The sequence below is a fragment of the Rana temporaria genome, chromosome 4 (assembly GCF_905171775.1).
Source record: "Rana temporaria chromosome 4, aRanTem1.1, whole genome shotgun sequence".
NCBI classification, from domain to species: domain Eukaryota; kingdom Metazoa; phylum Chordata; class Amphibia; order Anura; family Ranidae; genus Rana; species Rana temporaria.
The window spans coordinates 184,795,025-184,821,653 of NC_053492.1; the positions used below are offsets into that span (position 1 = coordinate 184,795,025).

A 26,629-nucleotide genomic window follows, 5' to 3' on the forward strand; every position below is an offset into this window, starting at 1 on the left:
AAACAGGAGAGTGTGCTTGGCTGAAGAAAACCCTCCTCCAGATGAAAGATAAAAAAAGATTCCCATGTAGACTTCTGGGTTGCATGAACGTTTGCATAATTTTGGTCTAGTCCAGAAATCAGGAAGCAACTAAAGAAGATTTACTTAAAAAAAAAAAAAAAAAAAAAAAACTTCCTATCTATTTACTGATGGATAATTGGTGGATAATTTTCCAATCGGCTCAGTCCGTTTTTAAAATCAATGTTTGTCGAGCCAGATGAAAAAATATTGCCTGGACAATCCTAATCGGATGCAATCACTGTTCTGGTATTCAGGCAGCTCTAGCTATTGTGGCTGTATGTATAGGGTAGCTGGCACTGGAGATTCCTCCATCCATTCTGTTCATGTGGGCTAAACAAGATAAATCTATCTGTGCATGGCTAGCATTACAATAGTCACATTTAAAAGTGATTTATTTATTTTTAAAATTAATGTACACCTATTGAATGCGTAGTCCACACCATGTATTTTTTACACTGTCAGCTAGATTAAGTATTTTGAGCACATAAACACAAAATTTACACCTAAAAGCTCCCCAAAATTGGTTACCATACAGATTAATTTTACAAATATGAAAGCGGAGTTAGAAATGTTATACTGTCTGCATCACAAAACAGGTTTCAGAGAACTGGAAATCATTTGGTGGCAAGCAGATCGTATTTATGTTATTTAGACGCTTTGCCCAGTTAGCTTTCTATTTTAATTTGGATATATATTTTTAAGTTGGAGTTACTGATGCTCAGATATTGATACTTTAAAAATCTGTAACATAATTGCCAATGGATATCTTTATTCTTTTCTCTCCTCTATGATCATTGTGACATTGTATGTGTGTGGCACATCTGAAAGCTGCTGTTGTTTTACTAGTACTTGTCAGCTAGCCTTGCGTCTTTCTTCTGTAAATCGTGATAGTGGAAATGGTTGGATTATTGCTTATGTGGATAAAATCAGCGTAGAATTGACTAATTGCAGGCTTGCGTTAAGGGAACAAAAATAGCACAGCTGAGTGCTGTAAGAATGGCAAAGCAGCCTGTGATGAGGCACACCATGCATAAGCTCTGCCCACATTTCTGCCCAACTGGTATATAGCTTGGCTAGCTACGTTATACTTCTATTCTTTTCCTGTACTTCCAGGTTTTCAGATGACCTTGTGATGTGTGTGTGTGTGTGTGTGTGTGTATATGTGTATATGTATGTGTATATATATATATATATATATATATATATATATATATTATATTGGTGTTTTTGTACAAATCTTTGTAAAACATGAGGCAATTCATGTAGACCTAACAAATTTACATCAGTTGTCATAAACCTGCATGCTTTAATGGCTTTTGATTATTATTAGATTGTAAGCTCTTCTGAGCAGGGCCCTCTTAATCCTCTTGTATTTTATTGTATTATAACTGTATTGTCTCCCTTTTTTTTTATTGAAAAGCGATGCGTAAACTGTTGGTGCTTTATAAATCCTGTATAATAATAATTCTGATCCCTCGGAGCCCAACCTCCTTTAATAGCTTGTACAAAACTTGTATATGTGTATTTTCATAATAAATATAGCGCACCCCTTCCCCTCCCTGTCAGCAACCCCTTTTTTTCTCCTTTTTGATTCTTTCTATTTTCTTTCTGGTAGGCAGCAGCCTTAGGTCTATAATACATTATTGGTCGTACCCTTACTTGCCTTTCTTGCATTATGTTTTGTATTTAATTTCAGAGAACATTGACCTTGTAAAAATAATTTTACAGCTGTACTTGTTGATCTCCAACTGCCTGACTTAGCTTAGCCTGCAATGTTCTGATTCTGAGATTACAATAGTCAACCCCTGCCTTTTGTGAAATAAAGAATTAAGACATGGCCTTTGTAAAGTAAGCCCATGCAGGAAAAAAAACTCTTATGGTATCTTTGCAGATTTATACTTGCCTAGGTGGATGCAGCATCAGTCCACCGCCGGCTCGAACACTGAGAACTGAGCAATCTAACACCGCAGATCACTCTGTACTCACTGAGCAGAGAGCTGCTGACTGTCAGTCACCGCTCTCTGCTCTGCTCCCTCCTTGCTCACTGAAGCGATGGGCGGGGGTGGAAGCTGGCAGCTGAGACTCTTAGCGGCCCGCTGAGCCGGGTGCCAATCCAGGCATGTGGGCAGATACCGACAATACCGACAATCTTGCCCAAGCCTGGACTAGCTCTGTGACCTCAGCAGAAGGTGTACAGCCCACTGTCTGCTGAAAACGGGTTACAAGAGTGCAAAGCAAACTGCACTTTTGTGATCCACAGAAGTACAGCCAGCTTTGGCTCTACTTATTTTTTAAGTCGCAAACTGTTTTCAAATACTGAAAAAAAAAACTGTTCCCAACCAAAACAATATTTCCCGGAAATTAATTTTTAATTTTATATCTTAATTAGAATAGTTTTGTATGCTGCGCACACACAACAATATTTAACTTTTTTCTTTGGATCAGAGGCACTGATGAAAGATAATAACAATCCTGGTGTATTTTATGGATCATTATTTCTGTACCTTTCAGGCTGTTTTTGGTTGAAAATGTAACTAAATTTGTTCTCCATTCTACAGAGCCGCTTTAGACGTAGTTGAAGGGGATGTATCGGAACTCGAGCAGAAGCTTGACAAGGTAAACCTACTCAGTCATACTTGTCCTAAATATTTGAAGATTTAACGTTATTTCCCTAATGCTGCCCTAATCCTGCAGTGATATGTGATTCTTGCCTGTTTCTATAATAAGTACATTTCTAATATGCTCCTTATTTTTATATTTTACTCCTAGTGATTCATCATGCCTGTGAATTCATTGGTGTGAATTGAGCCATTTGATGATGAGAAATTAATTTTATTGAATATCTTGCTGTGTGATTCATAGTTCTGAATAAATTGCATGGCACTTGAATAAAAACTGTCAGAATTATGCATTTTACTGACTGCAAGCGGCATGTGTCCATTGCAGAAAAAGTAACAAACCCTTGTTAGTTTTCAAGGTAAATAAGTAGGATTTGAGATGAACTGGTAAATACTGTACTTTTTTTTCTTTTTTTCAGCTGGTAAAACTATGCATTGGAATGATCGATGCTGGAAAAGCTTATTGTACTGCCAACAAGCAATTTATGAATGGAATCCGGGACCTGGCCCAATATTCTAGCAAGGATGAAGTGATTGAAGTAAGCAGCTTCTGCTCGGAACAATATGAAGCTATGCCATTGTTGCACCATCCCTATTGATAAGAGACCACTCAGTGTGCTGCTGCAGAATTTTATTTTTTCCTTCAATTGCTGGCATTGCTCTCAAGCAGATTTAGGGATTATAAATAATAAACTGAGTAGCACAAAAAACACCTGCCATTTTCAAGCAAGTATGTCTGCTTGGCATATAGGCATCTGGTTATCTGATTTGAGTATAATGGGGGATGGCTGAAACCCTGACAATTTTTTTTTTTTTTTTTTTTATCATCAGTTCCTTTCCTGGGGATAGGGGTCACCGGGACAAATGGAGGTCAAATCTCAATATCAGTGGGATACAAGCGAACAACAAAATAAAAGACAGATCTTCTTCCCTTTCTCCCTTCCAAAACTAAAAAAAATACGCTTTAAAGCTGAACTTCAGGTAAACCACTAAATGCCCTGTTAACTGAGCCTCTTCCTGAGATCCCTGTTAACTGAGCCTCTTCCTGAGATCCCTGTTAACTGAGCCTCTTCCTGAGATCCCTGTTAACTGAGCCTCTTCCTGAGATCCCTGTTAACTGAGCCTCTTCCTGAGATCCCTGTTAACTGAGCCTCTTCCTGAGATCCCTGTTAACTGAGCCTCTTCCTGAGATCCCTGTTAACTGAGCCTCTTCCTGAGATCCCTGTTAACTGAGCCTCTTCCTGAGATCCCTGTTAACTGAGCCTCTTCCTGAGATCCCTGTTAACTGAGCCTCTTCCTGAGATCCCTGTTAACTGAGCCTCTTCCTGAGATCCCTGTTAACTGAGCCTCTTCCTGAGATCCCTGTTAACTGAGCCTCTTCCTGAGATCCCTGTTAACTGAGCCTCTTCCTGAGATCCCTGTCAACCGATCTCACCACCATAATGCCACACTGCGGGCATTCTCAGAATTAAATTGTCACACCTTGTACATCCAGTATATTTAAACTCTCCTGTATGGTACATTTTTCATTGTTTCACCAAGACACCCCTTCTTTACAGTATGGCCAGGTCATTGCGCTTGCTTTTCTTCATGTAGTAAAGTAGTATGGTGTGGTTTCTGACCTGCCCCCACCTTGCTCCTAAAGTTAACGGCTAAGTTCACCTTTAAGAAAAAAATTATAAATGCGCATATTTATGCAGGAAAAATGTTCATGTATTTTTTCTAATGAGCCAGCAGAGTGTTCGCCTGCGACCCCTTGATCTGCTGCAATGGGAGGCTCCTGCAGACTCTTCCTTCAGTTTGCCTGCCTGTACCTCTGTACGAGCAGACAGTTACAAAGCTGGAGAAATTGTCAATGAATTATGAGGGTGCTCATCCTAGGGCATGTTGCACATTATACACCACAGGTGTCAAACACGAGGCCCGCGGGCCGAATCCGGCCCTCCAGGCCATTTCATGTGGCCCTCGCACCTCTCCTGCAGCTCCAGCCCTCCGCTGGTCCTACTCCAGACCCTTACTTTCTGCTTTCAAGCAATGCATCCAGCTTCTTCCCAGCAGCAGCATAAGGAAAGGGGGGTGCACTGTGATGTAAGGGAGAGTGGGGGACTCAACTTCTGATGGTGGGGAGGCTCTTGACATCTAATGTAAGGGGAGGGGATGCGCTGGACATCTAATCTTGCAGATACAACCGGCCTTTTTGAGGGCAATCATAATGCTGATGCGGCCCACGATGAAATTGAGTTTGACACCCCTGTTATACACCAACTATAGGTGTAATGTGTAACATGCTCCAAAAGGTAAATTATCCTTTAACCTGAAAGCTCTGTATAGCGTAGTAGAGCCTGAGGGGCTGACAATACTACCTTCCTTTTCCCAGCATGAGGAGTTGAGTGTTAAAAGGCCCTTAAACATGGATTTAGGTCCTTAAAGCAACAGTATACGGTATTTAAATTAATATACCAAAAAAAATAGTGGTCTTTTATGTACATCTGGAGTTTAGAATTAGAATTACCCAGGTAAAGTTGTTTAGTCTCAAGGCAGCATTTGTCATTTCCTCCCTGCTGCTGAATCTTCTTCTGGAGCTCACCTGTTCCACTACTTCTAGGGGGAGAATATGACGCATCCCACTCATGGTGCCTGGAGCCTGAGAGGCTGAATTGCCAGGTCAAGGCTCTTTCTTATGGGGACTGGGAGGGGGTTGGAAGTGCCTAGCCCCCCAAATTTTGATTTAGTTGAAACCTGTGCAGGATTTTTTTGGATGTTGCTTTGGTAGATTGGGGTTTCGAGGGAGCATAGTAAGGTTATGCAGTTAGATTGTGCAGAATGTAACAACTGATACTAGGCACACATCAATAAAAGGGGTTTATTGTTGTTTGCTATAGGTTACTACACTTCTTTTTATATTAAATCTGATTTATGTTCCATTTTCTTTTTTTTGCAGAGTAGCCTGACAAAATTCTCTGACAGTCTGGAAGAAATGATCAAGTTTCATAATGTAAGTGCATACATGGAAATGTTCTAAAGAAGGGTCTTCTACAGCTATAAACTGAGGTGTTTTATTTTAAACGTAAATTCATTTCCACTATGTTATAATTTTCACAACTACACTGAGAATTATAGATCAGTTTGTATTTGTGCCTGGACCCCAAATACACACCTAAGCGTAGCCGCATTTTTTTTTAGCTTTGTTGCGTTTGGCGGTGTAATTTTTTTTCGTTTTATTGTCACTTGACAATCACTGCAAAATCGCACTGCGTTTGGGGTGCCATTAAGAAATAAACACGTCCCGTGTTTTGCCGCAGTTCTACCTACGATTCCACTACGCTCAGGTGTGAACCTTAATAATTTAGTGAGACCACTTTTGGTGACTTTTCTTAAAAAGTTTTGCTCCCTTGCATGAGACGGAGGAAAAATATTTTTGCTACAATACAATTGTGGCATGGACCGTTACTACACCTTTAAATCCCACTGGTTTAATGCAGTTCATAGAATCAAATTGTTATGTGGAAAATGTTATTTATTATAATAGTGGTATTGTGTAACACAGTGCTGTCTGGTACACTATAGAAAAAAAAAGCATATCTGTCTGTGAACACTTAACCACTTAAGACCCGGACCAATATTCGGGTAAAGGACCAGGCCCCTTTAACTGACAATTGCGCGGTCGTGCGACGTGGCTCCCAAACAAAATTGGCGCCCTTTTTTCCCCACAAACAGAGCTTTCTTTTGGTGGTATTTGATCACCTCTGCGGTTTTTATTTTTTGCGCTATAAACAAAAATAGAGCGACAATTTTGAAAAAAAAAACCAATATTTTTTTACTTTTTGCTATAATAAATATCCCCCAAAAATGTATAAAAACGTTTTTCCCTCAGTTTAGGCCGATACGTATTCTTCTACCTATTTTTGGTAAAAAAAATCGCAATAAGTGTTTATCGATTGGTTTGCGCAAAATTTATGGCGTTTACAAAATAGGGGATAGTTTTATTGCATTTTTATTAATAATTTTTTTTTTTTTACTACTAATGGCGCCGATCAGCGTTTTTTTTTCGTGACTGCGACATTATGGCGGACACATCGGACAATTTTGACACATTTTTGGGACCATTGTCATTTTCACAGCAAAAAGTGCTATAAAAATGCATTGTTTACTGTGAAAATGACAATTGCAGTTTAGGAGTTAACCACTAGGAGGCTCTGTAGGGGTTTAGTGTGACCTCAAATTTGTTTCTAACTGTAGGGGGGGTGGGGCTGGACGTGTGACTTCATTGATCGTCTTTCCCTATATCAGGGAACAGACGATCAATGACACTGCCACAACGAAGAACAGGGAAGGTGTGTTTACACACACCTCTCCCCGTTCTTCAGCTCCGGTAACCGATCGCGGGACACCGGCGGCAAGTGGGTCCCGGCGGGCTCGCGACCCCGCGGCTGGGCTTAAGGAATCACGTACGGGTACGTGATTGTGCCCAGCCGTGCCATTCTGCCGACATATATCGGCGTTCCTTAAGTGGTTAAAGTGTTACTAAACCCACAACAGTAAAATTAGTCTGTATGTGCAGTAATATATGCTTGTTATACTTGCTGTGGAGGGGTTAATCCTCTGAATTGTGTTAAAAGGCTATTTGATCCCATGTCCTCTGAGCCTCCCCTTCTTCCAGAGTCCCCAATATATCTCCTTATACAGTGTACAGAGGCTAAGGGGACAAGCTGCACATGCTCAGTTTGGTGTGTATTGTGACAGTTCTTTTTTTCTTCTCGGGAGAATGCATGTGATCAGCACAGGGCCAATCAGCACTGTCCAGACAGAGGGTCAGGGGTCCTACATCCTTATAGAACAGGGGAAAATAAAAAATCCTCCTACTAGCTTTAAAGTGGTTGTAAACCCAGATTTTTTTTTTTTTAAACACCTGCAAGACAAAGCCATAATGAGCTAGTATGACTAGCATACTAGCTCATTATGCATTACTTACCTTAGATCGAAGCCACCAAAGTCGTCCTCGTCTCCCCCCATCTCTCCACAGATACTCGGAAGGTTACTTCTGAGTATCGCCGCTCCAGTACTGTGATTGGCCGGAGCGGCGAAGACGTCACTCCGCGCATGTGCGCGGGAGCCGTCAAATCCGACATTGCCGTTTTTATCAATGGGATTGTCACTGCGCCTGCGCCGTTGTCTTCGTCGCGCATGTGCTGTAGACAAATGGTGTATACCTTTTGGCTAATATCTCCTAAACCGTGTAAGTTTAGGAGATATTGCAAACACCTACAGGTAAGCCTTAATCTAGGCTTACCTGTAGGTGTAACTTCCGGGGGAGGGTTTACAACCACTTTAAACTAACACTGATAGAAGTCTATTGCTGGTGAGAAAAGGTACTGTATTTAGCAATTTATATTTACTAAAACTATTGCATTTCCAAGTTTTGTGTACAGTGGAAGACCAGATTTAGTGAATGCAGGCTCCTGGGTTTAGTAATACTTAAAGGGGTTGTAAAGGAAAAATATATTTTTCCCCTAAATAGCTTCCTTTACCTTAGTGCAGTCCTCCTTCACTTACCTCATCCTTCCATTTTGCTTTTAAATGTCCTTATTTCTTCTGAGAAATCCTCACTTCCTGTTCTTCTGTCTGTAACTCCACACAGTAATGCAAGGCTTTCTCCCTGGTGTGGAGAAAGCCTCTTGAGGGGGCGAGCAGGAGTGTCAGGACGCCCACTAACACGCAGCTCCTTTCTCTATCTGCAAAGTAGAGAGCGTCCTGACTTGTTTGCTCGTCCCCTCCCCCCTCAAGAGACTTTCTCCACACCAGGAAGAAAGACTTGCATTACAGTGTTTAGTTACAGACAGTAGAACAGAAAGTGAGGATTTCTCTGAAGAAATAAGGACATTTAAAAGCAAAATCGTAGGATGAGGTAAGTGAAGGAGGACTGCACTAAGGTAAAGGAAGCTATTTAGGGAAAAAAAAATTCCTTTACAACCCCTTTAAGGTGAGCCTGTACTCAAAAGCTGAAAATTTGCCATGCTATAGGGAACAATCTAGACATTTTAATTGTGCCTGAGGAGTACCCTGAAAAATTACCTTTGTGTCTTACTTTTGTAGGCAGTACACTGGCTATGCCTACAGCCTCGTAACTGAAAGGCTAAGCCTAGCCTTTGCATGAATATAATAAATGCACCCATATTTGCAGCAAAAACATGTGCATTTATTATTTTGTGTGCAAATAGGCCTGCAAAACCTTTTGCTTCTGCAATCAACGGATTGTGGGTGCAATGCACAGGCTCCTACAGACTCTTTCTCTAGCTCCTTGTCAGCATTGAGGTATGGGCTTTTAGTTGGTGAGCTTCAGGAAGTTTCAATGAACTGTAAGTGTGGCAATCGCCACAGTGGCAGACGAGACTTGTAGTTCAGTGAGTGAATGAATGACATAGCTGTGCGAGAGCAGTGCCTTACACAGCCGCACAAAATTCAAAAGTGACAGCTGTTGCAGGGCAGAAGAAACCACTGCATGTTAAACCATAAATATGGTCATAAAGTGGTCTAAAAAGTGGACTTATTTTTTATTTTCAGTGTGAGATTGTCTAAATCAGTGGTGCCTTTAAATTGCTAGTCTCAAGGGATCCGGAATATGATCTGTCCATCTGACTTCTGTGTTGCTCACTGTTTTTATTGCCATGGGGGGAGTTGCATTGCAAAGAATCTCTCTGATTCTGCTTCGTTCATTCTGTGGATCTGTGCTGCTTCTTGGAAATTTTCCACTATTCATCAGGGGGGCAGCTCTGAAATTAAAAAGTAAAGCCCAGATTCTACAAAGATAGTAACTTCTACACAGAGACACAGTGCAAACAAGACATGGGGCCAGATCCACAAAGATCTGCCTTTCTTTAGGCAGGCGTATCGTATCTAAGATACACTACGCCGCAACTTACTTTTTTTTTGGAATCCTCAAAGAATTTGCGCCGTAAGTTACAGCGGCGTAGTGCATCTTTGGCGGCGTAAGGGCGCGGAATTCAAATGGATGTGATGGGGGCGTGTTTTATGTAAATACGTCGTGACCCGACTTAAACAACGTTTTTTTTGAACGGCGCATGCGCCGTCCGTGGGGGTATCCCAGTGCGCTTGCTCGAAATTTAACCGGAACAAGCCAATGCTTATGACGGTGACGTCATTCTACGCAAATCCCTATTCGCGAACGACTTACACAAACGACATAAAAAATTCAAAATGCGAGGCGGGAACGACGGCCATACTTAACATTGAGCACGCCTCATAATAGCAGGGGTAACTATACGCTGGAAAAAGCCGAACGCAAACGACGTAAAAAAATGCGCCGGCTGGACGTACGTTTGTGGATCGCCGTAACTAGCTAATTTGCATACTCGACACGGAATTCGACGGAAACGCCACCTAGCGGCTGCCGAAAAAAAGGAACCTAAGATCCGACGGCGTACTAAGACGTACGCCTGTCGGATCGATCCCAGATGCCGTCGTATCTTGTTTTGTGGATACAAAACAAAGATACGACGCGGGAACTTTAAAATTACGCGGCGTATCAATAGATACGCCGGCGTAATTCGTTCGTGGATCTGCCCCATGGTATGTCAGAACGTGGAAATGATAGCTGCAGGGAGAGCATATAATATTCTGGAGACTAGTCATTTGTCCTATGATGCCTTTTTCTTGTCCGTTTCAGTTCAGGTCCTCTTTAAACATAATAAATGACAACCGATTTGTTTGGATTACTGTATATTTTTTGCCATTTTTCATCATGTCATTGCACTTAATGCCCTTTAATTGGGGTCATTTTTAACACATCACATGCCTTTTGACTCTGATTTTGGCACACAGCTTCAAAAGCTTTGGGTTTATCGCAAGGAGAGTTTGTAAACTACATGGAATCCTTTGTTAGTTTCTGCAAGAAATACAAGATATGTCTTAAGAACTTCCGCAGTACCCGTTTTTTTTGATCTGTGCAAACTGGCAGCTGGCATTTGTCTTGTCTTAGATTACAGCATCTGCTCATCTTTATAGGATCAGGAGTGGATTAGCGTACATGAATATGTGCCAAGGTTTGATTTCTTCAATGAGACTGAGTTCTTAAACGGCTAAATATACATAGGACCGAAAAGAACGTATTTTGTTAAGTGGGATGATGGCACCTGCTTTAGAGGCGCAAGAATTATGTGCAACTTGTTATGCACCTAATATTAAAAATCAATGGTTTCGTTTGGAATACTTTTTTTTAAGGTGCTTTATTGTTATGAAAGGAAATTGTTACAGTATACCAGATGTTGAATACTATTTTTAAAGCAAAAAGTTTTATTTAAAGTTTCCATCATGGTAAAACCGAGTCACTAAATACATAATTCGAAAAGAGACCTCACAGTGCGATAATCCTTTCAACAAAAAGTCATGACTTTTTTGTTGATTTTGATCTTTCAACATCCTAGTAATCTGTTATGAAAAAGTTGCGTATTTTTTAAATGCCCCTGTAAACTTTGTGATCTGGAATACTGTTAAAATTCTTAAGTGGTACATAATTCAGTACCTAAGTGGCCCAGTTAATCCATCTGATTGCTTAACACTGAGTAGAGAAGGTTTTTTTTTTTTTTTTTTAAGACTTGAGTTTACACCAAGTAGAGAGAGCGGAAAAAAAAAAAACGGCAAGAAAGAGGAAGGAGAAGAAAATAAGGATTGAGTGAGTCACCCGGCTGGTTAATTAGTTAAGCCATGCAATATTTGAAAATTTCCAACGGCAGTCACAAGAAGGGTTGCAAATTTTCGAGTCTGAAGCCTATTGGGGGATGAGGTCCATCAAGGGTTGTAGCTTGTACCTGATGAGAACATGTTCTAGAGGTGTAGATATGGGTGGGATTAGTTTGGTAAGAGAGGTAAGGAAGTCTCTTATCCATTAGCGCAGCTAATAACTGATTATTATTGTATTGTAAAGTGGGACCCAAACATGACCCTTCACCATGGGTGTCCCTTCCAGAAACAAGATCGCTGCCAGTGTGTGGAGTGACAAAAACAAGAATATTTTGCACACAATCTAGCTTCCTTGTTAACGTGTAAGGCCTATAGCAAAGTGGGGTGTCCACCTGACTGGTATATCCAGAAGAGCAGGAAAGAAATCCATTCTAGGGGAACCCACGGCTCTCCCAGGCTAATGATCAAATCACAAACAGAACATTTCCTATATTTCCATAGAAGAAGAAAAAAACAGCAGACATGTTAATATGGGGCATACCAAGTCTCAAGCAGGCATTAAGGGAAAGCGGAGGAATACTGCAGTCAGATCGGTCACAAGATCTCCAGGGCAGTGTCTACAGCACTACAGAGGTCTGGGTATATGTTAATTATGGCCCGTCAAAATCAATAAATCCCTTCTCCCTATCTTTCGTAAGGATCGTTTCTTTCAATTTGAAGAAAGTGAACTCTGGAAAGTGCTTTTCTGGGCTTGGTCATGTTAGGGAATCCTTGGGTCCTTTGTAGCCTGTCGATTTCGATGTGCTCAGTCTCCATATTGCCTAGTAAAGCGTAAAAGATGCCCTGGACAGTTGGAAGAAGGTTGTTGTGTTGCTTCACCTCTGGAAGACCTTGCAGTTGTATATTTTTACTTCTATGGCGATCCTCTAGGTCATCTATGCAGGAAAAAAGAGCTTGTAGTTGTCAATGGTGGTCTGACGGTACTGACTGGTGTTTGACAAACCCAGGGAGGATTGGTGTGATGACATTCTCACTAGCCTCTGTTTGTGAAAGCCCTGCAGGCTCAAGCGTAGGTCGTCCATGTCCCGCTTATGGCAATCTTAAACATGGCCTCCAGATCCTTCTCTGTAGGTAATAGAGAAATACTTTTCTCTAGGGATCCCTTGAAGTCAGTATTTTCTTGGTTGCTGCCTGACTGAGTAAGAGCAGCTGGGAGGCTTACTTGAAATTGCTGGTCCAACGGGTAGAACGGGCCGGGGAGGAAACTTCAGAGTTGGCTCTGTCGGGCACCATGTTGGAAGCACGGCTTGAGGACTGTAGTACTCCAGGCTTGTGGAAAAAAGCCCCAATGTTTGGCTTTGAGTCTGGTATAGCAGTCAGCCCAGAGTTCCGGGTCTTGCTCTTAGGCTACTTACTCATCTTGTGAGCTGAAAATTAGAGGAATTGCCATTTCCCACTGTGAAGCTAGTGTAGAGTGTGGGAGTCCAGCGAAGTAACGTCTTCACGTGTCCTTTGGTAAACCACGCCCCTTCTGGCATACTGTTTAACCACTTGACCACCGCCCCATGTCAAAAAGACGTCCTCTTTTTAAAGTTGAATATCTCGATAACGGCAGCAGCTGCTGCCACAACCGAGATATTCATCTTTTCAGGGGGCGGTGGTGTACACGATAACGGCGGTCTCCGCGGCGGATTCGCCGCGAGATCGCCGTTATCGGTGGCGGGAGAGGGCCCCCCCCCCTCCCGCCGCTCTCCCGCGCCCTCCGCCGCTTACCGGAGCCGTCGGTAGCGGCGGAGGGGATCGGATGTGTCCGGCAGCTGAGCGGGGACGGGACTGAAGGAGAAATCTCCTTCACCCGTCCTCATAGCTCTGCTGGGCGGAAGTGACGTCAAAACGTCAGTCCCGCCCAGCCTCTTAAAGAAACATTTTTTTTTTTGTCATTTGAAAAAATGACATTTTTATTTTTTTTTTATTTTTTTTTGCATTTAAGTCTAAATATGAGATCTGAGGTCTTTTTGACCCCAGATCTCATATTTAAGAGGACCTGTCATGCTTTTTTCTATTACAAGGGATGTTTACATTCCTTGTAATAGGAATAAAAGTGATAATAATTTTTTTTTTTATTTCAGTGTAAAAAATTAAAAAATTAAATAAAAATAAATAAGAAAACCCCAAAAAAAAATTTAAAGCGCCCCATCCCGACGAGCTCGCGCGCAGAAGCAAACGCATACGCGAGTAGCGCCCGCATATGAAAACGGTATTTAAACCACACAAGTGAGGTATCGCCACGATCGTAGAGCGAGAGCAATAATTCTAGCCCTAGACCTACTCTGCAACTCAAAAAATGCAACCTGTAGAATTTTTTAAACGTCGCCTATCGAGATTTTTAAGGGTAAAAGTTTGACGCCATGCCACGAGCGGGCGCAATTTTTAAGCGTGACATGTTGGGTATCATTTTACTCGGCGTAACATTATCTTTCACAATATATAAAAAAATTGGGCAAAATGTATTGTTGTCTTATTTTTTAATTCAAAAAAGTGATTTTTATCCAAAAAAAGTGCGCTTGTAAGACCGCTGCGCAAATACGGTGTGACAAAAAGTATTGCAATGACTGCCATTTTATTCCCTAGGATGTCTTCTAAAAAAAAATATATAATGTTTGGGGGTTCTGATTAATTTTCTAGCAAAAATATTGTGATTTTCACATGAAGGAGAGAAGTGCCAGAATAGGCCTGGTGGTCAAGTGGTTAAAGCAGGATTTCACTCTCTCGGTAATACTCACTATTTTTAATCCGCATGCTGGTCGCATTAGTAAATGGGTAGGAAAGTATATCATATTTCCCTTTTTTTCTCTTCAGTTACCTCCTGGTTTCCAGACATAGGCAAATTTCCTATATCCCAGAAGTCTTCACTAAGCACACCTTCCTGCCTGCATGCCTGAGCTAAGGGCAGATAGATTCCAGGAAGTAAATACTACATGAATCATCTGCCCTTGCTCAAGATGGTCATGACCAACTTTTATATTGTCCTACTCGGGTATTGTAGGCATTTAATGTGTTTGCGCTGCTTATTTGTTTTGTGTGGAGCATCTGCCTTCTTTTGCATATATTTCACACCATTTCTTATTTGTAGTGTGACCTGATAGATGTTGTTATACCTTCTCACTCAAAACTGTGAAAAACGTTTTCCTTTTGGGGTCTGTCTTTTTCAGCTGTTAACCTATGCTTTCAAGTGTATCCTGAAGCCATTGCAATGATTAACAGGAGTGTTGTTTGCTGGCTTATTCGGACATTGGTCTGATTAATATATGAGGAAAAGGAAATCCTCAGTGGAATTTACAGAACGGAAACTGATAAAAATGTTACTGCTATGATGATGTTACTGGCTACATGTTTTCTCTGTGTATGCGAGACACGTGTGTGATTAATATTGTAAGGATGGTCAAACAGTATAGTGCAAATAAGGAGATTTTTCTCCCGGAAAGTGTTTCCCTCAAGGAAAAAAAAGTGAAAGTCTGCACTTATTGTTTTCCCATACAGAAACGCAAAGTCCTTTCTGGATGAAAATGATGAATGGATTTCCCATTTTTTTTTTTTTTTTTTTTTTACAAATAAATATCTGAAAAGTGTGGCGTGCATTTGTATTCAGCCCCCTTTACTCTGATACCCCTAACTAAAATCTAGTGGAACCAATCGCTTTCAGAAGTCACATAATTAGTAAATGGACTTCACCTGTGTGTAATTTAATCTCGGTATAAATACAGCTGTTTTGTGAAGCCCTCAGAAATTTGTTGGGAAAACCTTATTGAACAAACGCCATCATAAAGGCCAAGGAACACACCAGACAGGTTATAAAAAAAAAAAACCAAATTTTGAACATCTCATGGAGCACTGTTCAATCCATCATCTGAAAATGGAAAGTGTGTGGCACAATTGCAAACCAACAAGACATGGCCGTCCACCTAAACTGGCAGGTCAGGCAAGGAGCGCATTAATCAGAGGAGCAGTCAAGAGGCCCATGGTAACTCTGTAGGAGCTGTAGGGATCCACAGCTCAGGTGGGAGAATCTATCCACAGGACAATTATTAGTCATCCATCTACAAATCTGGCCTTTATGGAAGAGTGGCAAGAAGAAAACTATTGTTGAAAGAAATCCCATAAGAAGTCCCATTTGCAGTTTGTAAGAAGCCATGTGGGGGACACAGCAAACGTGGAAAAGGGTGGTCTGGTCAGAGGAGATCAAAATTGTACTTTTTGGCCTAAAAGCAAAACGCTATGTGTGGTGAAAAACGAACACTGCACATCACCCTAAACACACCATCCCCACTGTGAGTGACACATGGTGGCGGCAACAACATCATTTTGTGGGGATGATTTTCTTCAGCAGGGACAGGGAAGCTGCTCAGAGTTGATGGGAAGATGGATGGAGCCAAATACAGCACAATCTTAGAAGCAAACCTGTTAAGCTGGATACACACTATACAACTTTTGTTATTCGATTTCCTTTCGATTTGCCTTTAACCATGTAGTGCAAGGCTCTGCCTCATTGTATACAAATTGAAAGTGTTTAGGGTTGACCTCCCATATTATATGGTTTTGGTAAATCTAAAAGAAAAAAATCCATATAGTGTGTATCCAGCTTAAGATTCCGCAAAAGACTTGGGACTGGGGTGGAGATTCATCTTAAAGCAGGACAATGACCCTAAACATACAGCCAGAGCTACAATAGAATGGTTTAGATCAAAGCATATCCATGTGTTAGAATGGCCCGGTTAAAGTCCAGATCTAAATCCAATTGAGAATCTGTGGCAAGACTTGAAAATTGCTGTTCACAGACGCTCTCCATCCAATCTGACAGACTTTGAGTTATTTTACAAAGAAGAATGGGGAGACATTTCACTCTCTAGATGTGCAAAGCTGGCAGAGACATACCCAAAAAGACTGTAATTGCAGAAAAAGGTGGTTCTACAAAGTATTGCCTGGGGGGGGTTTAAATACAAATGAATGCTACACTCAGATATTTATCTGTAAAAAAATTGGAAAACCATTGATCATTTTCCTTCCACTTCACAATTCTGTGCCACTTTGTTGATCTATCACATACAATCCCAATAAAATACGTTTTTGGTTGTCACATGACAAAATGTTGAAAGTTTCAATGGGTATGATTACTTTTTCAAGGTACTATAATATGTGAGAGGTTAAAGTATGTACAATATGTTGGGGAGTTTTGCCCTTATTTTTGTATTTATGATTATAGTATGAAAGTCATTAGTAGAGTGTGAAACAAACTTTTGAGATCCATTTCCTTTTTGTTCTAATGAGATGATGTTATTTCAGATCCTGTTCGACCAAGCCCAAAGATCAATCAAATCACAGCTCCAGTCATTTGTGAAAGAGTAAGTTGACATTGGTTGGCTCCTTTGTGATAAATGTATTACCTTGAAATGTTTATTTTTTCCAGTTGGCTTTATTAGGTGCTTATACACACTGCACAGTAACTAACACTTGGCTTGATAATTTCTGACATTATCTTACTACTTTTCTTACAGTATCCACTTCTGTATTCCTGGAAGACATAGCTCCCCAGTTAGAAAGCGGTGGTATGGCCAAAAAAATAAATACAGACACATTTTAAAAGCACAGTTCTGCTTTTAAAAAATTTGCATTATGCCACCCCACTTATTCGGGACTCCCAACTCAAAGTCCGTACCATTTATGAATGGAAGAAAAAACCAAGGAGGAAAATAGAGTAACTGGACCTGCCTTTCCTCTAATTGTAAATCTCCCTGCACAAGTATACAGAATTAATTCATTGTGACAGCCTAGGTTCTAAACTACCCTCTTGGATATGAATAAATGGCTTGTAAAACATATGGAGGTGTGCTGTAAACACGGCTGTGTCCAGTAGATTGTGATATCTGCTCTGCACTATAAATGGGCCCCATAGTCCTGTTTGAGTTCAGTCCAGCGATCTGCAAAAACAATGCATGGGAGCAGGTCACTCATCGTATGTATTGTTCTATTGCACATGAGCTACTTTGCCTCTTATTATGCCAAGTCCAGATATGGAGAGCTGTAGTTTAAGAGCTTGTTATATGATCTGTTTATCATTTTTTTTTTTAACATGATAGATGTATATATAAAAGTTCTAAACTTAACTTCTATTTTGATGACAACTCTGAGGCTCCATTTACATTGGCGTGTCTCTCACGATTTCCAGTGCGACTTTGATGAGACTTTCATATGACTTTACGCTCAGTGGATCTAAGTTACACCAAAGTAGTGCAGGCATCTCTTCAAAGTCACTGCGACTTTAAGTCTTTGTCCAAAGTTGCATGACAAATCGCACAAGTGTGAATGGAGCTTGAGTTCTGCATTTGTTCTAACAAAGCTATTTTTTCTGTTCCAGAGATCTTCGAAAATTCAAAGATGCTAAAAAACAATTTGATAAAGTCAGTGAAGAAAAAGATAATGCCTTGACAAAAAATGCTCAGGTGCAACGGACCAAACAACATGAGGTAGAAGAAGCTACTAACATTCTTACTGCAACACGAAAATGCTTCAGACACATTGCATTAGACTACGTTTTACAGGTAACTGAAATACTTGGTACTTCCTGATCTCATCATTACTCTACCTCCATTTCACAATATTGGGCATGTCACAAGAATTCTCATGTGGTTTATACTGTACAGAAATTCCTTTGTATACCACTTTTACAAAGGTTTTTAAGATTTCTTAATCCAAACAAATGAATTCTAACCCATTCACACTAGTCCTTTGTACAATCAACCCTGAATATTAAAGTGGTTATATAGCCTAATCTTTTTTTTTTAGCAACAACACATTTGTAAATGTTAGGTTAACAGACCTTAAACAGTTCCTTTCCACCATGCTCTGAAACAATCACTTTCTTCTGACCTTAAGCCACATCCTCCAGAATCTTGAGTGTGGCTTTCCTCAACTTCCGGGTGGGAAAGTACGCACTCATACTGTCACCCATAATTTTTTTTTGTGCTACTGTATATGTGTGCCCCTATATTCATTAAACTTGACTGATATGTGTCCACATGAACAGGCAGCCCAGACTAAACACACAAGACAACCCCCCCTGCTCCTCGTACAAGGGAGGTGATTGACAGGAGCTCCTTGTCTGTTTTGTTTGTTAATGTAATTTTGGTAAAGAATGATTATTTGGCAGTTGTATGTTCTGACCACCATCTTATAGCTTTGGGTAACTTGAAATAATATCCTTAAGGTAAAAGATTGTGAGAATTGAGACCCTGTCCAGGGGCGGTTCTGCATTTGCATCAAAACCATGTCCGCAAACTCCCACTGACTTTAAGCAATACACATGGCAGCTTAGAGGCTGCATGTGACCTGTTTTGCATTGTGTTGTGTTTCTTTGAACACAGCATGTTCTAATAAAGGGATTGTAAAGGTTTACATTTTTTTTAAACTAAAAACATGTTCTACTTATCTGTTGTGTGCAGTGGTTTAGCACAAGTACCCTAAACTTCCTCTTTTGGGGTCTCACCAGGGCTGTCTTCCTTTCTCGATCTGTCTCATAGCTAAGCGCTTGCTATAGGGGAAGACATAAAGCAGGGGTGCCCAATCTTTTGAAGAGCAAGGGCCACTTAACCGACTTGATAACTGGTCGCGGGCCACAATGAGCGGAACGGGTGGATGGCAGCCCACTCGGCTCTATAGATTCCACTCTACTCTCAGCACACCAAACGCGCAAATAATAGAAATCTATGGCTCAGTGCAGGTAACCCAAAGGTGCACGTCTCTGCACCTGTGGATCAGTATATATATATACACACACTGATTTTAGTAATAAACTTACCTTTAATAACCGTATTCTATTCTATTTTAGTCTATCCCAGAGCAGGACGTCGTGGGCCACATCAGAGCGCTCCACGGGCCACTGGTTGGGCACCCCTGACATAAAGGCTCAATCTTGAGCCAGGCTGTGTGCGTCCATAGACACAAAGCTTTGTTCGACCTTGCCCCCCATTCCCCCCTCACAGAATTTTTTTCAATTCAACGTTTTATTGAGTACTTCAGTATGTCATCATGCAATTCAGATAAAAGTAGCAAATATCAAAATTCAGTATGCAGCAACTCTATTTGAGCCGACTCCATCACCTCTAGACAAAAGGTCATCTAATCAACCAATAGTGTGAATGACTTCAAAGAATCAGCAAAAAAAAAATTGGTATAGTAGAGTAGATCACTAAGGTAGCACACATGAAACCTCACAAGCACAAGAGCCAAAATTAAAATAGCATTCTTATCTTACAAATTTTTCCAAAAAATTTAACACACAAAAAAATAAAATAGGAACTTAACGCTACACAATCGACTATATAAAATGTTATAATAAATGCCCTTCGTGGGGTGGACTAAAATGCAAGAGCTAGTGTTAAGCCAAGTGTTGTAGGGAGAAAAGTCAACCCTCACAGGGAGGATTTGACTGACAGCAGCAGGTTCCCTCTGCTGCAGAGTCGCTGTGCAGAAGGGCTCAGTGCTGGTTCAAGATTGGGCTCAGGTAAGTGTCTATGGGGAAGAGGGGCATAAAGGATCCTCAACCTAAAATTCTAAAAACTATAATGTTTCCTGCTGAAGCCAGAATTCTGGAAGCTAATCCTAGATATTAAGAAGCCAGAGATCTTCATGTGGCTGAAGGGTTTGTCATGTGTCATGCTCTAATTCAAAAGGCTAGTCACTTGATGTTGCTGGAACATAAATGTGTATATGCTTATCCTGTGTAATATGCACGGGGTATGTGTAGGGGGGCTGTGTGATGTAAAAAGGTCCAGAATATATATATATATATATATATATATATATATATATATATATATATATATATATATATATATATATATATATATATATATATATATATATATATATATAATTACTGGTCTGTTAATCTTATTGAAATGTTCTTGTATTTTGTTTTGTTATCATACCGTGGGATAGTGATCAGGGCACTACTATAAAGTAAAAAAAAAAAATCTTAATGTGCAGCAAGGCAGTTTTCACTTCATAACACCAGCATCAGTGGCCTGGTGTCACAAGGAAAGGGTCCAGAGACATATTGGAGCTGCATTAGAGCAATGGAGAGGGTGAGAATAATTTGAACAAACAAATCGCTGCATGGGAAGGGGGTGAGTGGGAGACCCTGTAGCAATGCCAGAACCTTGAGGGAGTGAACCTGCATGCTCCCTCAGGGTGAACTGACTTTGTATTAGTATTATCTTCATTTATTAGCAGGTAAATGCAGCCCTCCATGCATTCACATACATTGAATCCGGGCCCTTAAGTGGAAAAAAGGTTTCTGACCCCTGATGTAGCGTAGCATATAATTCCTGGAATCCATCTGCCCTTAGCTCAAGCATGCATGTAGAAGAGTGTGCTTTGTTGAGACAGCCTCTCCTCCCCCCTGAAGACTCTTTGGATGTATGCCATAATTTGCCTAGACAAGAAACTAGGAAGTAACTGAAAAAATGTTAAACACTTTTAAAACACATACATATGATATACTTTCCTATCTATTTACTAATGCTAGAAGCAGTAGGATTCAAAATAATCAATTTTGATTGGGAGAGTGAAGTTCCACTTTTAAACAAGACCGTGAAAAATGTTCTGACCTAATCAGGGTATATTTCACACACAGATCCATTCCTTGGATGACCTCATAACTGATGTGAACATGCATTACTTTCCCAGCTCAGCTCACTCCTATTCTGAAACACACATACTTACTCACACACACTCTCTCGTCCTCCCTGTCTCTGTCTGTCTTTAAATGTACATCCTGCAGAACGTTATGTAGTTGCTATTTAATTGCTAATGCAAATTCCAATGTTCACATTAGCTTGACCTCTACAGAGTTCTAATTAGACATGGCCTTTGCACTGGAAACTGCATGCTTATCTTATTAGCGAAAGCTCATATATTATACATACTGAGCAGTGGTTGGCATGCTATAAATGGTATACTAGTTGGTTTCTTAATGGACCTCCATTTTTTTTCTTTTCTTTTGTAGATAAATGTACTTCAGTCCAAAAGGAGATCTGAGATTTTAAAATCTGTAAGTACTAAATGTATGTTTATCATCTTGAAATATAGAACGGCTCTTGAGGAATGTAATGGAAATATTGTCTTTTATGTCACTGATTGATGATGGATAAGTGCCCATGTTTGGTTTACGGTTCTTTTTTTAAAATAAAGGCTGATCACCAAGTAGAGTCGAATTGGAAACGCATCTAATACTATTTAAAAAAAAAAAAAAAAATTAAAATAATTAGAACACTCCATCCTGAATGTTAATCTGACCTCTTCTAACCTATCTTAAAAGTACTACATTGTTACCTCAGTGCACTATTTTTGCATTACGTTTCAAGTAGTGAACCTTAACCACTTGTCTGTCAGCCAGATGTATGAACGTGCAGTCTGGGAAGCCCTCTTAATTGTTGCTGCAGTTGCGTAGGCCTGTAAACTTGTCTCAAACTCTGGTATCTCACCACTATAGTGCCCAACAGTACTTATTTTGCAAACATAAAACCGCTTTCCATTAATTCTACATGGGCTTACCTAACTCCCTTCATAGCTGTTTAAACACATTGCTTGATTACTTCTGCCATACTTCCTGGACAGACTTTAGGTCATGACACAGGAAGGAGTTGATCAGCTGAGGGTAGATGATGCAGGGTGTGTGCTAATGAGATCCGCTGGTCAACTCCTTCCTGTGTCATGACCTAAAGTCTGTCCAGGAAGTAAGGCAGACTTAATCGAACAGTGTGTTTTTAAACAGCTTTAAAGAGAGTGAGGTAAGCCTGTGTAGAATTAATGGAAAGCAGTTTTTATCCATTTTTGCAAAAGTGTATTATTGCTATATTGGTACGTAGGGGAGCTAGAATTTATAAAAAAATATGAACTTAGCTTTTAACCACTTCAGCCCTGAAAGGTTTTACCCCTTCCTGACCAGAGCACTTTTTACAATTTGGCACTGCGTCGCTTTAACTTGCGTGGTCGTGCGACGCTGTAACCAAACAAAATTTGTGTCTCTCACACACACACACACACACACACACAAATAGAGCTTTATTTTGATGATATTTGATCACCTCTTTGGTTTTTATTTTTTGCGCTATAAACAATAGAAGAGCGACAATTTTGAAAAAAATACTATCTTTTACTTTTTGCTATTATAAATATCCCAATTTTGCTTTCTTCAAAAAAACATTTTTTTCTCAGTTTAGGCCGATATGTATTCTTTGCAATTTTTTGTTAACAAAAATATGTAAATAAGCGATATAGTGATTGATTTGCGCAAAAGTTATAGCGTCTACAAAATCGGGGCTAGTTTTGTGGCATTTCTATTACTATAATTTTTTTTTAACTAGTAATGGTGGCGATCTGCCAATTTTGAGAGTGCGATTTTGCAGTGGACACATTTGACACATTTTTGGAACCATTCAGATTTATACAGTGATTAGTTGCATAAAAATGCACATATTACTGTATAAATGTTACTGGCAGTAACGGGGTTGACACTAGGGGCGATCAAAGGGGTTAAATGTGTTCCCTCACTGTGTTCTAACTGAAGGGGGGACTTACTAGGGGAGATGTCAGATCACAATCAGTCTCTTCTCCCCTAAGAGAACCGGTTCTCGCTCTGTCACGAGCCATCGCGGGTGCCCGGCGGTCATCGCGCCTGCCGGGCCCTCGCATCGGCGGCGTGCCTCCGGCGGTGCGCTCCCCTAGTGGCCAACAAGCGAAGCGACGTAAGGCAAGAGGTTAAACAAGCATTGAGTATTCTTCAGTAAAAAAAAAATTTGGGTTCCTGGTCAGTATTTTTGCGCTAGTGCACGTAAATACGCACATATGCGCACAAATACACGCATGAGAGCATAAATATTAATTGTCCCTAGGAAGGTATTGTGCACGCAAATGCACATATACGTGCAAAACAAACACCCCAAATTTACGACCAAAAATGCAGAAGCTCAAACATCAGTACCGTGTGCAAGAGGCCTACACTTTTTTCAGACTACTTGTTGTCTGATGTGTGTGTTATTTGCCAATGGTTCAAATTTTTTTTTTTTAACCAGTTGTGGACACTAGGTGTGGTACATGTGATCAAAAAAACTTTATCGATATGCATAAGTTATTAGCACTTCTACCTAGCAGCACTAGGGTCGCCAGTTCAAATCCCATCTACGAAGCTACCTGCCTGGAGTTTGCATGTTCTCCCTGTGCCTACGTGGGTTTCCTCTGGGTTTTCAGGTTTCCTCCCTCACTCCCAGGACCTGTTGGTTGCTGATCCTGTCAAAAAAACGAACTGCTTGTCTCTGTGTTTCTAAGCACTATTCGTGGGCAAGATAGGTGGATCTAAAAATAACAATGTAATTTTGTATCTACTTTTGTTTTATTCATCATCACATAAAGGGATGATCTTGGATCTGCATATGATGTTTGTTAAAATGTTTGTTACCCTTAAAAACAAATTGATCCTGTTCCCTTTAAAGCATGAATAGCAGCACAGTGCTTGTGCTGTGTCATTTGGCCCCCTGTATAACCTAAAAAATCTGTCTGATCCTGCTTGGTTCTGCCCTCCCACCTGTAAACTGACCACGGTTTATCATAGCTGCTGAGCCCAAACACTGTGGTCAGTTTACGTTCCTCCGTCATCTGCAGTTCTCCTCCCTGCTCTCCCCTGTCCTCTCTCCCCTCCCTGCCTGTAAGCTCGAGACACTGCTTGCCCCTCCACTCCTGCTGCTCTAAAATAAAATTATATTTATACAATCCCATCTGTTATATAACAATATATGTCCCAGTGCCTGTGCTGTATAAAAACAATGCCAATTTCTACCTTATCTCGGAGCGTCTCCCAGCGCTCATGTGACTGCTCGTCTCTCTCCTCTCCTACTTTCGGCTGATGTCAGTGGGAGTTCTCTGCCCCTCCTGCTATAGCTGTCAGCTGGGGAGAGAAGAGTGCTGAGGAGTCAGGTGAGCGCTGGGAAGCTATCGGAGATCAGGTAGAAATCGACAAATTGTATTTTTAATAAAATGTGATCCTATTTAACCTTAAGTTTATTCTAATCATCACTAATGGACCTGTTCTTCGACTTCTCACCGAAACTATTTTCCATTTTTTATAACATTTCATATTTAACCACTTGCCAACCAGCCACCGGCGATATATGGCTGCAGGTTGGCTCTATTGCGCAAATTGCCACACCGGTACGGTGTTACATGTAATAGATATAGCAGGCGCCGATGCGCGTGGCCGCGATGTCCGCCGGCCACCTGCGATCGCCCCGCAGAGAGCCAGAACAGGAATATGTCAATGTAAACAAACAGATCCCCGTTCAGTCGGGCGAGATGTCTGTTCCTAGTGATTAGAAACAGCGATCTCTCTGTACTCCCAGTCAGTATACTCCCCCCACAGTTAGAAGCACCTCCCTAGGACACACTTAACCCCTTGATCTCCCTCTAGTGTTAACCTCTTTCCTGTCGGTGACACTTATACAGTAATCAATGCATTTTTATAGCACTGATCGTTGTATAAATGTCACTGGTCCCAAAAAGCTGTCTGCCGCAATGTCGCAGTCCCTCTAAAAAGTGCTGATCACTGCCATTACTAGTAAAATAATAATAATAAAAATTCCTTAAATCTGTCCCCTATTTTGTAGACTATTACTTTTTCACAAACCGATCAATATACGCTAATTGCAGAGAATTATTTTTTTGGGATATTTCTTATAACAAAAAGTAAAAAAACATTTTTTTTTTTTAATTGTCAGTCTTTTGTTTTATAGCGCAAACAATTAAAACCGCAGAGGTGATCAAATATCACCAAAAAAAGCTCCATTTGTGGGGAAAAAAAGAACATCAATTTTGTTTGGGTACAACGTCGCACATTTTTCAGTTAAAGCGACGCAGTGCCGTATTGCAAAACATGGATTGGTCATTAAGGGGTTAATGTGGAGTGATTATTGTGCTATCCCAAAAAAAGGAAAGAGAAGCTGAAATAGCGGCTACACAGAATGACGAAATTCAAACACGAATAGAAGTAAATATGTAGCGCTAGTAAGATACGGTAGAGAGAGAGATAGAGTATATGTATGTATGTATATATATATATATATATATTCTCACTGACAATAATAACCCAACAGGGTAATAAAAAGTGAAATAATACTGAAGTTAAAAATAAGTCCACAAGAAAAACTTGTAAAGTGACAATGTCCATCACAAATAAATGAAGGTGTTCACGATGAAGATATCATATGGGCTGTATGAATCGTCACAAGGAATGTGTCTTCAAATAAATGGTATGACTTATACACGCTTACTGGAACTGTTGAACCCGACTGTCAGCGACAACAGATCAATCAGACATGGATATTCCCAACCGGCGGGGAATGCCAGGGATCCAGGAAGGCTCAGGTGACTTCTAGGTGGAATCTGGATGGAAGTGGCCACAAATGGAACCAATGAATACAGCTCTTCACGACCGGGAATCAATCAGACATAGATAACCCACCCGATCCTATGGAACGGACCAAACGACCCACGAAATCCGGAGGCAATCCAAAGATATTCGGTAAGTTTGGAAAGTGGTAACCCCAACTGGGGTGACAATGACCAAATGGAACCGAAAAACTCACGTCCAAGAACATGAAAAGAAAAAAGAGGGAGGGCTCCCAATGGTGCAGGTCAAAACAAGTGGGTTTTTATTCGATAAACAACCAACATACAGAATTTAAAAGAACGTGAAAATGAACAAATGAACACGATGAGATAAAAGCAATATGGGGAGCGGTGTACCTGGTCGATGCGTTTCATCCGACTAGGATTTCTACTGGGGCCCCACTATTTCTCACTATTGTATCTTACTAGCGCTACATATTTACTTCCATTAAAGGGTTAAATTCATCCAGGGCTGAAGTGGTTAAACTTTTTTTTTTTTTTAGTGTTCCTTAAAGAAAAAACATACAAAGCTTTTGTTTACAAATAACTTTGTAATGCTCATTTTAAACAGAACAAATTATGGGATTTCCTTTATATTTTTATCTACAGTAACAATTTCTTTCCGTAAACTTTACTCTCATCATATTAGAAAAAAAGTGAGTTGGTTAACTTTTTTTCTTTATGGATTGCATAAAAAAAATTGTAATTTTTCAAAACAATATCACCAAAGACCAATGTCAAAAAAAAAAAAAAATATA

At 40.4% G+C, this 26,629-nt stretch overlaps 1 protein-coding gene across 1 annotated transcript in view; it reads left to right on the plus strand.

Moving 5' to 3' along the window:
• Window positions 1-26,629, plus strand: part of ACAP2 (ArfGAP with coiled-coil, ankyrin repeat and PH domains 2) — a 178,735-nt gene that overhangs the window by 38,176 nt on the left and 113,930 nt on the right. Inside the window, exons 2-7 of the mRNA XM_040347722.1 lie at window positions 2,619-2,676; window positions 3,098-3,217; window positions 5,620-5,673; window positions 16,716-16,774; window positions 17,788-17,971; window positions 21,439-21,483. Coding sequence (XP_040203656.1) covers window positions 2,619-2,676; window positions 3,098-3,217; window positions 5,620-5,673; window positions 16,716-16,774; window positions 17,788-17,971; window positions 21,439-21,483 — 520 coding nt within the window. The remainder of the gene's footprint in view (window positions 1-2,618; window positions 2,677-3,097; window positions 3,218-5,619; window positions 5,674-16,715; window positions 16,775-17,787; window positions 17,972-21,438; window positions 21,484-26,629) is intronic.